We start from the raw sequence: 16400 nt of genomic DNA on the forward strand, positions 1-16400 counted from the left end.
GTTTTTTGTTTTGTTTTGTTTTGTTTTATGAATAGTTGAATGCGGAGTGCAGATTCTCTGTGCTGCCAGCTCTCTGAGAGTCTCTCCGAGCTCCCCTGTAACTTGAGGAAAGCCGTTGAGCCCTTCAGAGGCAGCCAGAGTGTTGCTTTTGCCTCCTGACTAAAGACTAGTGAAGGGGACTTGCTAGCCCACCCTTCGGCTGCCTAGAGGGTAGTCAAAATTAACGCAGGGCAGCATTTTTCCAGTTCTGAGTCTGCAGCACTTAACTCCAGTACCTCTCATTTCCTGTCTAGTTTGTTTCAAAAGGTTGTGAATCAGTGGAAATGACTCTGCGGAGAAACGGGCTAGGACAGCTTGGCTTCCATGTCAACTATGAGGGCATCGTGGCAGATGTAGAGCCCTACGGCTATGCCTGGCAAGCAGGTCTGAGGCAGGGCAGCCGACTGGTGGAGATCTGCAAGGTGGCGGTGGCCACCCTGAGCCATGAGCAGATGATCGATCTCTTGAGAACATCCGTCACAGTGAAAGTGGTCATCATCCCTCCCCATGACGACTGCACCCCACGGAGGTAGGTCTGAGTTGGCACCGGAGGTCAAGGTTGCTGTGCCACATAGAACATCTCCTGATAGGCAGGGTAGCCAGAGAGAAGTTGACTTCTTGTGAGGCTGACCGTTCCTACATGGAAATCCAGACAGAATGTCTGTAGTACCTATCTTCAGCATCTGGCACTGCAGTCAGTAAACACGGAGCACATCACATCTCGGCCTGTCAGAACTTTTTCTTGCATGTCATGGCGATCACACTGTCCTCACCCCCATTTACCCCATTGCTGTCCAAAGCTCAGCTGCTGTTTTAAGCCCTCCAGTCTGGACCCAGAGAGCTGAGCTCAACTTGGAGGCTCTTTCCTGGCAACATCTGGGGGCCAGGAACTGGCTCCGGATGAATCAGCCCTCCACTTGATGCTTTAGTAGCTTGTCTGCAGCCTTCTAGAGGGAGGACCCGGGAGCACCAGTCTGCTCCACCCCAGCCAAGCCAGCAGAACTGTCAAAAACTTGCCTGCTTTGCTTCTGGGGAGGTTGCTCAATGGGATAATTTGATCAACTGTTTTCTCCTTTAGGCACATAAATGTTATTTTTGTTAGTTTAGAAACATAATCTGATATTTATTTTTAGCCACCATTTTCTAAGAATTTCTCCTAAGATTTGGCAGTTAATTCTTAGACTTTTAAAGCCAAAATATAAGCCTGGAATCGTGCTGTACACCTTTAACCCCAGCACTCAGGAGGCAGAGGCAGGCAGATCTCTGTGAGTTTGAGACCAGCCTGGTCTACACAGAAAGTTCCAGAACAGCTAGGGCTATGTAGAGAAACCTTGTCTTGAAAAAAAAAAAAAAAAAAAAAAAAAAAAAAAAAGATAGATAGCAAAAAAAATAAATATAGCAAAACATAGCTCTTATTTACCCCATAAAATGGCCAGTCCTGTGTCTGAGCTCTCGTGGATTTATGATTGGAAGATGGTAGCATATGAACTATTACAATGGGTTATTTGTGCTCCTTAAAGACTAAGTGGACTTCAGTTAAAATCACTCTTTGCTCAGAATAGCCTTTCTTTATGCCACTTAACAGGTAGGCAGCTAGGGGATTGTGTGCCTCTATCAACTTACAGTGGAGTCCTTTGGTCTGAACAATTAAGAACCACTGTCTCCTAGCTGTCTGAATTTCCCAAGAAACCAAAGTATGTATCTACATAACTTGTTAGTTCAGCAAGGGGGACAGGGTGGCTCTGAAATCATCCTACATACATTCCCTGTCCTGGATAGCACAGACTGCTGAACCCTGTCTGTCTTTCTGAATTCTCCAAGTCCCCTGTCATGTATGTTAAACATTCTGCTGAGCTGGTACAGCAGGACACATGGAGACTCAGAGGGCAGTTGGGCTCTTATCTAGAACATTCTCTCAATGCCCTTCACTGCTCTGCTGTCTTTTGATCTCCCTAAACAGGAGATAGTGTGTGTAAGCAGGAAACCAGGCTCTCTGATTCACAGACATGCTGGTTCTGCTCTTTTATCTAGGCTCCAGGTTTGATTGGGGAACTGAGAGGAAACAGTTGATGTGAGGAGGGTGGACATAATGGAGCTGCCTCACTACCACTGAAACTGAGTAACCGTTGCTAGGGAGATGGGCCGTGGTGAGGGGTGGTGTACTGGCAATGCTCTTCTAGACTGGGCTTATCATCCTTGGAGTGTCAGGAAATATCATTGGCTCAATTTTTACTTCAATGTTCCAGGCCTTGGGTGGGTCGGGGGGAGACGACACAACACTGTGACATGAATTAATGCATTTAATTCTTTTAGCAAACCTATGACCATTATTCATAATTTTAAGAAACCAAATAGGGTCAGTGTGATGGCTCAGTGAGTCCAATCTCTTCCCACCTAGTCTGACGACCTCAGATTGATCCCTGGGTCCCACATGGTAGACAGAGATCCCACCTTGAAAAACATGCACAGTGACATACCCCATAGTACATAAACAAAGAAATGGTAATCTTACAAGGAACTTTTCAAGCTCCTCTGGCATCAGAATCCAGGGTGTAAGCGCTGCTCTGTAGGTTGGGACTGATCCTGGCCATGTATGTTAGTATAAGTCATGGATGTTCTGGTAAGTGTGTGCAGTTCCTGGTTAGTGGTGTCACACTTCCCACTGGCCTCTTTGAAGCTACCACTATGATATCTGTAAAGGCAGAGTTGGGCCAGATGGGACAGCGTGTTCTGAAATCAGTGCAGGTGACTCCCACACACCTGAGTGAAGGAGCCACATCTGTCTTCCAGTGGAAGACGCACACCTCATCCTCTTGAAGCTCACACTGCTGCCCACACATGTCAGGTGCTGAGCCAGGAAGCTGGGTGAAGGCTAAGTGCTAAGCCGTAGCCCTCACCACCCCTTCTGTGCAGGTGGGAAATTGTGTGCTGTGCAGACGCCTTCGGAGGCCTGCAGAGCTGCTCACTTCTGCAGAAGTGGCTTCCCAGGGAAAGGTGAAGCATTAATACCTTGCTGGCTTCTCTCTTCTCCTCCATGCTTCTCACTCCCACTGCTGTTTGCCTAGCCACTAATTCCTCTGTTCTCTGAGCAGTCTGTACTCCTCTTCATCAGCCTTCTTGTTAGGGCTCTAGGGTAAAGGAGGACAGTCCTCCTGAAAGCTTGCTACCCACCGCTGTTTGGTTCTTGTGGTCACCAGGACCTTGAAAGCATCATAAGCAGCCATGCAGTGACCATATGTCAGGCAGACCTTGAGTGTGTGAGCACATTCATTTTGAAGGGAAGCTTTTTAAAAATGGAAGTTATGTTTAAGCAACAAATACAAAATTAAGGGCCCTTTCTTTATTAGAAAACAGGCAGACCTCTCCATGAACTGTTTCCAAACTGCAGTTTAAGAGAAGGGACATAAAGCAAAGCCAAGTTTCTGAGCTCCTGCTATGTGCCTGCAGGGTTTTGTTTCATTTCCTCAATGTCCTTATGGCTCCTTCATCTTTTAATAAAATGATGAGATGGATGGGAGGTATGGGTGCTGCCCACAGAGAAACCAGATAGCCAAGAGGGCCGCACAGTGAGAGCTGTTCTGAGGGCCTGTCAGAGACCCTTCCTGAGTGTCTTCATCCATCCCCACTCCCCGGGGAAAAGGCCCCTCACCTCTGTCGCATCTCCAGTGTCTGTGACCTCTGAGACTCCAGCTCATCCACTTGATAAAGAGTAGCTGGCTAGCGGGTTAGATGAGGTGTTCCAGGAGTGCAGCTTGATTCTGCAGGGTGCTGCTCTGCAATCAGGGCCATTCAAGAGCTAAAGACAGTCACATCAAAAGACCAAATTATCTTTAGTACTATTGTTTTTCTTGTGGGGGATTTGAGAGTCAAATTATCTTTTAAATAGGAATGGGTTGCAAAGTGTTTTCTTGCTTTGCAAGCGAGGGCATGCTACCTTTGAGCTAGAACTTGTATGCTCCGCATCTCATCCTCTAAAGGAGCTCCCATTGAAAGGAGTTGCCTGTTTCTTTGGAGCCAAAGTCACAGCTTCTAGGGACCAAGCTGTTCACAAACATTAGGCTCTTTAAAATTAGGGTTCAGTTGTCCCTTTTGGTCACATTTAGCCCTGAAACAGTAATGCCTGCTGACAGCTCCCATGGGATTTACAAAAGGTGCTACTCCTTTTTGTCATAGGCTATGCTTTGAGTGAGATGTGATTCATTGTGGGTGAGGATGTCTGGGAGGGACTTAGAGTGCTGTTCTCTAGTTAGGAACTAGAGTAAGATGAGCCTGCAGGAACACTGATTCTGTGCATTAAGACCTGTTCTGCCTCCTTGTGGCTGTGCAAAGCTCTCTGGGCCTCTGTGCTCCATAATGCTAGGGTAGTGCAGTATAGCACCTTCATCATGGAGTTGCTGTAGTTTGGCTAAATTAGCACCCATCCTGCTTCCTGTATTCTGTCTTATAGTTACAGTCACCACCACATTTTACTGGAGGAGACCACAGAAAGCTTTTTATGACTACTTACACATGGCAATAAAACCAGCCATTAGCTTTGTCCTTCAGAATACTGCCCACCCTTGATTCCATCTGTCATTCTTAGAGTTTGCAGAAATAGGTAAGAGACCAGAAAGCCGGTGAGGTGTTTCCTTGCCATGAAGGCAGTAGGAAATGGCAGGTGGCTGCAGTTTGGTTTCCTGCAAACTGCATGAGATTCAGAAGAACATAAAATACCTTAGTAGTTTTTCAGTGTTAACTATATGTTAAAATGATACAATTTTAGGTAAAACAAAGCATCTTAAATCAGTTGCACCAATTTTGTTTTACTTTCTAAAGTTAAACTTCCAATTGTCCCTCACCCATGCAGCTCACCTTGGGCTGCAGTATCTCCAAAGTTCCTCCTGACTGACTGACTCTTCACAGCTGCTCTGTTCACCCTCCCTTCCAAGTCTTCCCTCCTGTTTCCCAGTCCTTGCAGTCACTGTATAAAAGGAAATCATTCTGTTCAACTGTGAATTCTGGTGCATGGGTTAATAGTGTAATAGGGATAGATTTTGTCTACCTGGTTAATGACAGACAGAACCTCCTCTCATTGCTTAGATATGAAGAATGGAGCGTGGGTTCCTGGCTTCTTGAGGACTGAGGTTTCAGGTAGAGCAGAAGTGGCAGGACATGTGTCACTGACCGTTGATGTCACTCAGGAAGGGATATGCCTTCCTTTGGAAAGGAATGAAGTCTGGTTTCAGATTGTCTTGGTCTTCCCAAGGGATTTAATAATTGTTGCATTTCTGTAATTGGTTTTCTCCCTCCTAAGCTAAATTTGGCTCTCTGGTTGGGTTTGGGGATCTTTCCCGGCTTAATTTCTTGGCCTCTGGGATCCCAGCTCATTTGGAGCTGCCCTCCCCTTGATCCGCAGTCGCTCAGACCCAAATAAACACACAGAGGCTTATATTATTTTTAAACTATATGGCCGAATGGCTCAGGCTTCTCACTAGCTAGCTCTTACATCCTTAATCAACCCACTTCTATAAATCCATATTTTACCACGTGACTTGTGCCTTACTGGTACTTTACATCTTGCTTCTCCTGGTGGCGGCTAGCAGCATCTCCTCTGTTCTGTCCTTTCTCCTTCCTCTCTCTCTAGTTGGAATGTCCCACCTAACCTTATTCTGCTTCATCATTGGCCAAACAGCTTCATTTATCAACCAATCAGAGCAACACACATTCACAGCATACAGAATGACATTCCACAGCAGGTTTCTAGAGTGTTAATGATAATCAGTGTGTCTTCACAACATGATAAGACAGTATTCATTGTTTTGTTTTGTTTTCCTGGTCTTTCCTCTTAACAGGAGCTGCTCAGAAACCTACCGCATGCCAGTGATGGAGTACAAGATGAATGAAGGTGTTTCCTATGAGTTCAAGTTTCCCTTCAGGAATAATAACAAATGGCAGCGGAATGCCAGCAAGGGTGCTCATTCACCCCAGGTTCCATCCCAGCTGCAGAGTCCCATGACATCACGGCTGAATACTGGGAAGGGAGATGGGAAAATGCCCCCTCCAGAAAGAGCTGCCAACATTCCTAGAAGCATTTCCAGTGATGGGCGCCCACTGGAAAGGAGGTGAGTGCCCTCTCCAAGGCCACGTTGCTTTGAGCCCCAAGTTGAAATAACACCAAATTCGTAAGTGTTACTGAAATGCCCTTGAGAGTCTTCCAAAGCATGGGAGCTTTCCCAGCAGAGGATCCAGCCACCTGCAGTGGGATTTGTATGTGCTTTGCTCTTTAATTTGTTTGATTATCAACAGAAATCATCACCCTCTATGTAGTGGCCAGTTGTGTAGTTGGAATCTTAAAAGTTCTTATTAATAAAATCAAACCTGAGGCCAGTTATTGGGGTGAATGCTGGAAGATCAGAGAATCAGAAAAAGCCACAGCTACCTCACCTCACCAGTTCCTCAGCTGGTCTTGTTTCCTCAGATTGGAAGCTTCTGTGTCCTCATCCCATTGAATCTCAGCTGAACTGTGCTGTTCCGAAGCCTATAAGCTTAACCAGCCAAATGCTTAACTAACTTAGTTCCTGGTCCTCACGCCTTATATACCTTTCTGCTTTCTGCCATCACTCCCTGGAATTAAAGGCTGGATTTCTGGGATTAAAGGCGTGTGTCTCCATGTGGGCTGTATCCTTGAACACACAGAGATCTGCCTAGCTCTGCCTCCCAAGTGCTGGGATTAAAGGCATGCACCACCACCGCCCAGCTTCTGCTATGGCTTGCCCTGACCCATTTTCTAGCCACTGCTTTTGGGCTCTGTATCTAGTGGCTGTCTGTTCTCTGACCCCAGATAAATTTATTAGGGTACACAATATATTGGGGAACACAATACCACCACACAGTTGGATTAAAACTTAGACCACTTAGATTCTTGAGGTGACAATGTATTAGTTTTAATGGTTTTCATTGTTTGAGGCAACTTATAAGATAGAAGTAATGGAATGCAAGGTTTTGGTTGGATAGCTTTGTTTCTGTCATTTTATTTGAAAAGGATTTTGAGAGGAGAAATTTGTCTTAGTTAGGATCCTATTGCTGTGAAGAGACACCCTGACCACAGCAATCATTATAAAGGAAAACATTTAATTGGGGCTGGGTTACAATTCAGGGGTTTAGTCCATTATTGTCATGGTGGGAAGGATGGCATCAGTATGCAGGCGGACATGGAACCCAGGGCTCTACAACTGGATCAGCAGGCAGCAGGAAGAGAAAGCTACACTGGGCCTGGCTTGAGCTTCAGAAACCTCAAGCCCCCCCACCCCCACCCCCACCCCCAGTAACACACTTCCTCCAACAAGGCCACACCTCCTAATAGTGCCATTCCCTATTGGCCTTTGGGGGCCATTTTCATTCAGATCCCTGCAAAACTCAAAGAGTGCAGTAGATTCCTGTGACTACGGAGGTAGAGGAAAGCACACAGGAAGAGCTAAGACAGTGGTGTAACACTGAGACAGACAAGCAAAGGGACAAGGATGGAGGTTCTGGAATGTAAGGAACCAAGTCTAGTCAGACTAAAGTCAGAGTAGACCCCTCACAAAAAGTGAGTCTGCTTGGTGAGCAGCCACAGTGTTTAACATCCTTCTGTGAACTGTACCACCTCAGACTGGAGCCTCAGCCGCCTATTAAACTACATCAGGTTCTCTCAGATGTAAATAACAATTGGATCTAAAGTTTCAAGTCATTGTTCTGCAGATGATGAATGCCTTGGAGGCGGTTTCTGTCTGCTACTTGCTAGAAGTTTCTTTTCTTCCTATTCACAGCCATTTTTTTCTCACCCTGCTCATAATGCTCACACCCCTGATGTTTCTGTGGAAGCCTTCGGAGCTGGGGTTTTATTTGTGGGTGGGTAGAAGTGTTCCTGTGACAGAGCCTTCTCCTGCAGGGACAGGCCAGTGTTCCTAGTCATCAGTCTACTTCAGGAGCACCTGAAAGTGGAGGCTTCTCAGTGGAGTCCTGCATTACAGTCTAGCTTTGAGTTTGTGTAACATCATCCCTTAGCCATCCTGGGATCCTAAAGTACCACACAGAAACGGTTTATAAAAGCACACACACACAAAAGTGGTCTCTCTGAAGTCCTTCATTGGTTACTGAGGATTTATGTCCAGCACCTTGCTGTTTATCCTCACCCACAGCCACTCCACCCTGTGTGGACCCTCCTGCTATCATCTTTGAGAAGGAAAAGCCTCCAAGAGATCTCTGAATGAGTTCTTTGTTTTACTCACTTGAAAATTGGCTCTTCCTGCCGAGAGTGTTAATGTAATTCATGGTTTGGCTCCTGTTTGGAAAGATGAGCCTGGGAAGTCATTGTTTAAAGGGCTCACTTTCTCCTGCCAGCCGCCTTTTCTTCTTCCGCAGAACAACCAGAGGCTTTCACAGGTGAAGTCATTTGAGTCCTTTCCTTTCACAGTATTCCACATGATAAAAGAGTGGAATGTGTTCTGATTCCGTGGTGAATCGAATCTGCAGCGGAAGCTAAAGCGAATCTGCAGCGGAAGCTAAAGCGTGTAAGAGTTCAGAAAGCTGACAGGAGGTAGAAGCGCTATTTGTGGCTAGTCCTTCAGTGATGACTTACTCTGGGTTCTGTTGCTGTGACAAACACCATGACCAAGAGTAACTTGGGGGTGAAAGGGCTGATTTTATTTTAAAACTCAGGACACAGTTCATCTTGAGGGAAGTCAGCAGGAACCTGGAGGCAGGAGCTGATGCAGTGGCCATGGAGAGGTGCTGCTTACTGGCTTGCTCCTCATGGTTTGCTTGGCCTGCATTCTTATAGAACCCAGGACCACCAGCCCAGGGAGGTCCAAAGACCACAGGAGGAGCCTGTGCTTCTTTGGACTGTAGGGTTGGAAGGGACAGGAGTGAGGCTATCATTGGTTTGGGGGAAAATGCACCCTACCCACTGCCCTTTCTGATTTCATTTCATGTAAGGTGTTCTCTCTCTGAGAACCCTACCAAAATCCCAGATTCTAGGGTATCTTGTGAAATGTCACCCTATATTTTCCATCTGTTAGGATGGGTGGGTTGTCTCCAGTTTGGAATGTGTGGTAGTATTCTGTTATAAACCACGGTTGTCTATTCCCAGTCTTTCACTTCAGGCCCCAGCCCTCATGCCGTTACATTTGTAGTGAGGTCATCTATGAATATGAGATAACCTTTAAGGAGTCATAGGTAGTCCACATGAATGCTTTGATTCAGAACCTTGAGCTTGCTTTACAGTCATTTGAGTCTGTTCCTTCTGCCCCAGAAAGTTGTGCTTAGACCAACTGTGGAGAAACCAGTTCTCTTGAAGCAGAAGCCAGCAGCAATCTCCAGTGTCCTTTCCTGCATGGCAGAAGCCTGCTTGCCTCGCTTGGGTCCAACACAGTCCTTTTTGGATAAAAATAGTCATTTACTATTTATTTCATGGTTTGCAGAACTCCAGACTCAAAGATCGTTCTTTTAATTTATGGGATGGATTATGTTCTTTTAATACTAAGGCCATAGTCTATGTAACAATAACATACATTGGTATTTGGGATTCTTAGAGGCTAGAGCTCATTTGCCATTTGAGGTCTGATCTGTTTGGTTTGAATGTGAGAGTTTATTATGCTCCCCAAGTGTCCTTCTGATTACAGAATTTTATAGTGTTTGTGGGGTGTATCTGTTAGCAGAGTAATGTTTATTTAGCAGGTACCATGAAACAACTTGGTTTGGGCTTCAGGTTTATCTAACGTTTAAGCGTGGGGCTGGAGTAAGAACAGCTCCTGTAGTGCACTGGACTTGCTACATTCTGAGTTTAAGCCTGTCAGGCTTGCTCATAATTCTCTAGATCTGAGTTAATTACTCAAAATCTAATCATTTCAAGGGCTTTGGGTAAGTAGCAGTCATCGTAGTATGTGAACGAGATTTGCACTCTGCTTGTTCATCTTTACTGTCTGGACTCGGTCTCCTTGGGCCATGGATGTACTGACACCCTCTCCCTGGCTCACGGGGGCTCAAGTAGACACAGGAGCTTCACATCGCAGAATGTGGAGCTTTCTTGGGGCTCCTCTGGCCAGGTCCGTGTTGCCACCCATGTTCTTAAAGCCAGGGGACACCACTCAGCCCTAGCTTATTAGCCACATTTACCATTCCTCTTAAAAATGTTTTCCTCGTCACTATGGTTGGGGGTGTGCTCCCTAGGTCCACACGCAAAGGCTTGGTCCCCAGGTGCTGCTGTTGGGGGGTACCATGAACCTTTACCATGTGAGACCCAGTGAGCACAGCCTCAAAGGACTGGGGTACTCTCCCTGATCCTACTCCTTCTGTTTCATGGTCTAGAGTGTGAGCATTCTCTCCAGCTCGCGCCCCTGCCATCCCGTGCCACACTCACAGGAGACTTAAATAATGGGTTCAGTCCTTCAATTTTGAACCCCCAAACTGTGAACTCAGAGCTTTTTCTTGTAAGTAGCCTGTTTGGGGTACTTTGCTGTAGTAATTGAAGCTAAGAGTCCACTCATTTTCCTAAACCTGATTTATTTTGTTACTAATCATTGGCCTTTTGCCCCCGATTCCTCCTCCTTCAGTTTCCCCCCTCATTTCTGTAGCCCCACGCCCTGCAGCATCTTTACGTTGACATCCACTTGGGAGAGCTCAGTCATCACTGTATGCAGGAAGTCTCTAATGGAAGGCTTTTGTCTTGGCCTCTTTTTCAGTTTTCATATTCATATACCTCTCCAATTGCCAAAAGTCTGCACCTGTATGTAACACTGGCACTCCATACTGAAAGTCCAGTCTAACTTACCCTTCACCCTGCCCTCCCATTTCCACTTCCTCCTTCCCCATCATACCCACCTTGAGGAAGTATGGCATGGTTTGTCCTGTACTCCAGTACCACAACCTGACTAGGAGTTGGTCCAGTTTCCCTATGTTCTCACTTACTTCTGCCCTCCTCTAGTAACCTTCTTCAAGATAATCCCCATCTTCTCTTTAGTTCTCAGAAAAGATGGGGATGAGTGTCGGGGTAGAGCCAGGAGCTCCACAGCTTGCCTGTGGAAGTCAGAGAACAGTTTTGTAGAGTCTGTTTTCTTATTCCATCTGAGAACCAAATTCGGGTTGTCAGGTTTGCATCATAGGGCAGCTAACAAACACCTTTACCCACTGACCATCTCACCTGCCCTTCCACGTGGTTTTTGAGCTGGGGTTTCTCACTGAGCCTGAATATCGCCACCTCAGCTGTAGACGGGCTGGCCAGCAAATACGGGGTCCTCTGTGATAGAAAATTGTATGTCTACACGGTTGGGCTTGCCCGGCAGACCGCCTAACTATTTCCGGTTCAGACATCTTGCGGGACCGGGACTCTGTGGCTTTACGTGGTTGCATAAAGCGTGCGTGCAGCCATGTAATCTATGCGCATGCATGGAGTACCCACAGGAGTCCTTGTACGCATGCGCGGCCCAACCTTTAAAAAGCCGGTGCCATCTTGCATGAGCCCCCTTATCTCCTCACCCACGTGTGTTTCACGCAGGCCTGTCACCTCTATCCTCTTTAATAAAACTCTTCTGTGGTCTTGTCGTGTTCGGGACGTGTTCCTAGCGCCGCTTAAATACTAACACTCTGTCCCTGCACCTCCACCACCAGGATCACCAGCACTCCCGGCCATACCTGACTGTTGCGTGGTGAGGGGATAGAACCTGGGACCTCATGCTTGGGAAGCAGGCAGGCACCTTACTATTGCACCGGCTCCACAGCCCTTCTTCTTCCTTCTCAGCTCGAGAACTCATGCTTTATGCTGCTTTTTAAAAGTCTAAATTGTTGTCAGAAGCCTCCAGTTCTGACAAGTAGCCTCCTGCTGGCAGAGTCGTGATAAAAATGAAGCTGTGCCTGGAGCCAAGCCTTTACTGACACTCATGCTTCTGCACAGTCCTCAAGATGAAGTCAGCCTCTCCACCTTGGTTGGTGACGCCCCTGAAAGTCAGCTGGGCCTTGTGCTCTTCCCCTCTCCCTGTCATACACTCTCTTTCACCCTCTCTCTCCTCCTGCCTTCCCTCCCACCTCTGACCTGTAAGTGACTCTGTCCCCTGGAAGTATCATGTCTCCTCAGTACACAGCCAGGCCCAGCCTGATCCCTTCCATTCCTCACAGCTCAGCTCCCATCCATCTTCCAAAACGTCACTTTGAAAACTTTTTTTTTCTGGCTCTGCCTTAATTGCCCCCTCTAGGAATGTTGAGAATCACCAGATTTGCTCACAGAATTTGTTATATTAGCTTGTCTTGTCCATCGAGATAGTCTAAGAATCAACACACCCTGTGATGTCTAATGGGTTCCTGGTGAATAACAGAAAGTACACTAATTTGGAAGAAAACAAGAGGGTCTTTTTATAAAAAATCAGATGATAGAGAAAAATGCCTGTTGGTATGTTAAAACTATGGCATTAAGTCTGTATTTGAATATAATTGCTTTGGCTATTTTTTGTTCCATTTAGCAGACTCTTATTTTAAAATATATCCTGATAAAAACATGTGTAAGTTGACTCCACATGAAATACAAGTTGTTAATGACTCTCCTATGTGATTTACCCGGAATTCTGCTCTTGGGTTTGTCTTCAAGATAAAGTAGAAAAGCAGAGAGCTAGATGTGGCTCACCAGCACTGGATACAAGCTTCTCTCCCACACTGCTGCATGGGAGCTAGGGTGTGCTGGCATGTGCTGTGAAACTGGAGCTGATGTGATTTGAAGCTCCACATTCTTAGATGATATTCTAAGGATGGTTGCTGGTCAAGCATTCAGAAAATAACATAGCGGCATAGGCTTGGCAAGCCTCCCAGCCCACTTTCCTGTATTCTCCAGAGTAGCCCAGGGAATGACGGGCAAGTGCCCAGTGTGGTACCAGGCCCAGGATCCTGAACTGCCCAGAAGTCCTTCCTCCCTGCACAGCCACCTGTGTTATCAGGTGTTCTGCCTGGAAACCAGGGCACCAGGGGTGCTGGCTGTGCAAAACTGTGCACTGTGGAGGTGTAACTGGTGAATCCATCTTCTATCTTACCTCAGTAACCATCTGTTGGGGCTAGTATGTTCCCAGGAATGATGTGTAGTCTTGACTAACAGGGTCATGGTTAATTCCGGTTGTCTGCTGTGCTGAAAACAGCCCTGGTGGCCTGGGCACCAGCAGAAGTCACAGGAAATGCTGCAGAATCCATCTGGGCAAATTAAATGGGCCTAAAAGGTGGTGAGATGGATTTGGGGAAGAACTGTCAAGTGGCATGTGATGGAGCCTTTCCCATTGTGGCTTCCAGTGCCCCAGCCCAGCATCCCATCCTGGAGGGCAGCCTCTACTCCCTTACACATACATGTACATGGCCCTTCTGACTTCTATGACTGACCCGACTTCCCATGTCAAGTGCATTGTCTTCATCAAGCTACTTCTCCCCCAGTGCTCCCAACTAGCTCTGACTGCAGGTCAGCCCCAGGGACCCTCTGCCTCCCTTTCCACTTGCACGTCTTACCTGGGGATTGCCTAAGGTCTGTAGATGGCCATTCTGCAGAGCCTTGTGTCTTTGCATGGGTCTTCTTGGTTAGTCCTCTCGTTAGCCCAGTTGGTTGTGTGGGCAAGGGCACATGGTGACTGAGAGAGAAGTTGTTTAAAGCCACGACTGGTTAGTGGTGAGGCTGAGATTGGCACTGAGCCATCTAACTCCAGCACCTACTTCTCAGCCAGCATGCTGCACGCATAAAGTCCACCACCACTCGATAGAAATTAGCAAAAGAAATTGGTGTTGATGTACTGAACGGGCTCCAGGCACATTCTCTGGAGTTGAGGTCAGCTTCAGGCCCCTGTGCAGTTACACAGGCAGGCCCCACACTTAAACCAAGTCCATGCTCTGCTATTGTCTTTGGAATATGGTCTTTGGAAATTTGGAATACTGTTTGAGCAGGGGAAACTATGTGTTCATTATGTGCTGGGTCCCACAAGTTAAGTGACTGGTCCTGTCTACAATTATGTTTGTCTTTCTTTTCCCTCCTCTGAGATCACCCTTAGATGTAAAATTGATTCTTGTCAAGAGGCCCCCGTGGTGTGTGCCCAGCTGTGAATGCCCACAGCTGTGTCTGAGCATTCTGTTTTGTTTGGAGTAAACCTTGTAGGAGGCTCGTACAAGCAAGATTTCCAGACCCTGGCTGAACAGTTGATGAGCTGAGGTTGGGGCTAGCGGTTGCTCTTCACAGAGCATACAGTAGGAAAGCATGAAAGAGGGTGCTGGGTTGCTTGACTGTGAGCACAGCCTGTGCAGAAGCTACTAAGTAGAAGAGTCATTCTATAACCTTGAATTACTTTAGAGTATTCTTTTTACATCATTCTGGAAGAGTCCTGGTTGGTATGTATACTGATAAGGACAGATAACTTGGTCCTCTTCCCTGAGAAGATAGCATTTTAATTGCTAAGTTGTGGCAAAATGCTGTGCTTAATTATGGACTCCAGTATCTAATTTGTCAGTCACAGCTGCTGTTTGAAACCCTCTCAATTGTTTTTATCATCAGTCTGTGCTTGCACTTGGGTGACAGAGGGCCTTGTCTCTGTGGATACAACTAGGCAGTATTGTCACTTTGGAGTAAAAAGAAGGAAATAGAAGTGTAATTAATCCTAAATACTCAGGAAACTATCTTACCACTAACTACTTAGGCATTGAGAAGTCCTTACTGATGGATTGGTAAATTGTAATTAGTCACTGTCTGGGACAGTAGGTCTTAAGAATCACTATTATGTAGCCTGACTGTAGGCCTGTGGTGATTCATGGGCAATGCTAGCATGGATTATTATCTATCTGGGACTTAGGTTTGGTAATTTTCTTCAGTAGAATTTTATCCTTTGAAAATTTCACACGCTGTGTATTTGATCATAGTTATCCATCACCTACCCCCAACTCCTCCCGGATTCCTCCCATTAAACTTCATGTTCTCTTTTTAAATTTTTTATTATTTTTAAAGAACCCATCAAGTTCAGTTTGTGCTTCCCGTAGACTTTGGGATATGAAACTGTTGTTGGTTGTTTTTGCTCTTTTGAGAGACCTGCAATCCAGCTCCCAAATAAATCACACATGGAGGCTTATTCTTAATTACAAATGCCCAGCCTTAGCATTGGCTTGTTTCTTGCCAGCTTTTCTTAACTTTAAATTATCCCATCTACCTTTTGCCTCTGGGCTTTTTCTTGCTTCTATATATCTTACTTTTACTCTTACTCTGTGGCTGGCTATGTGGTTGGGTGGCTGGGTCCCTAACATCCTGCTCTCCTTGTTCTCTTGTTCTTTTCTCCTCTCCTCCCAAATTTCTCCTTCTGTTTATTCTCTCTGCCTGCCAGCCCCATTCAGTTCTTCACTAGACCATCAGGTGTTCTAGACAGGCAAGGCAACACAGCTTCACAGTTAAACCAATACAACATAAACAGAAATAACAGGCCTTAAAATAATATTATACAACATGAGACAACCCACTGGAGTGTGGTGCACCAACCAGGGACCACACCCTTGGAGAAGACTGACTCTCCCTCTCCCAGAAGCCAGCAACTGTCTGTGTCCTCAGTATCTTAGTTACTTTTCTATTGCTGTGAAGATATACCATGATGAAGACAACTTATAAAAGAAAGCATTTGATTAGAGATTACTTACAGTTTCATTGTGGCAGAGAGCATGACATCAAGGAGGGCAGGCATGGCACTGGAGTAGTAGCTGAGAGCTTACCTCTGATCCACAAGCTGGGGGAGGGGGATTGAAGAGAGGAGACAGAAGAGTGAGCACTTCCTGGTGACACACCTCTTCCTACAAGGCCACACCTCCTAATCCTTACCAAACAGTTCCACTAACTGAGGACCAAGTATTCAGACATACAAGCCTATGGATGTTATTCCCATTCAAACTAACACACTCAGGAGTAGGAGCTTATGGATTTCTCCTCCTCCATGCTAGAATGTTGACTGACATGATCTTATGCAGGTCTTGTATAGGCAACACAGCTGCTGTCAGTTCATGAGTACAGCTGTCCTGTTATGTCCAGAAGATACTGTTTCACTCTTCCTCCCTCTCCTCTGACTCGTATAATCTCTACCCCTCTTCTGCAGTGGGGTCCTTGATCCTTGAGGAAGGAGTTTGATGTAGATGTCCCATCTGTGGCTGAACTCTCCACAGTCCCTTTCTCTTCCCTTTGACCAGTTGTGAGTTCCTGTGTTAACCACCGCCCACAGCACAGAGAAACTTCTCTGATGATGTCTGAGAACTGCACTGATCTTTGGGTAGAGAAATAGGAGTTTAGAAGGCAATTGGATACTGTGTCCATTTAGCAAAATAATAGGTTCAGCCATGGGTCCTTGGCTAGATTATGGTACCAG

General features: G+C 46.2%; 1 protein-coding gene across 8 annotated transcripts in view; it reads left to right on the forward strand.

Annotated features, from left to right (window-relative positions):
• Sipa1l1 (signal induced proliferation associated 1 like 1) overlaps nucleotides 1–16400 on the forward strand; it is a 293066-nt gene that overhangs the window by 232483 nt on the left and 44183 nt on the right. For all 8 annotated transcript variants that reach the window (XM_036205565.1, XM_036205563.1, XM_036205571.1 and 5 more), the window contains 2 exons: nucleotides 294–568; nucleotides 5871–6140. In XM_036205565.1, the coding sequence (XP_036061458.1) occupies nucleotides 294–568; nucleotides 5871–6140 (545 nt within the window). The remainder of the gene's footprint in view (nucleotides 1–293; nucleotides 569–5870; nucleotides 6141–16400) is intronic.

Source organism: Onychomys torridus, chromosome 14 (genome assembly GCF_903995425.1).
Source record: "Onychomys torridus chromosome 14, mOncTor1.1, whole genome shotgun sequence".
NCBI classification, from domain to species: domain Eukaryota; kingdom Metazoa; phylum Chordata; class Mammalia; order Rodentia; family Cricetidae; genus Onychomys; species Onychomys torridus.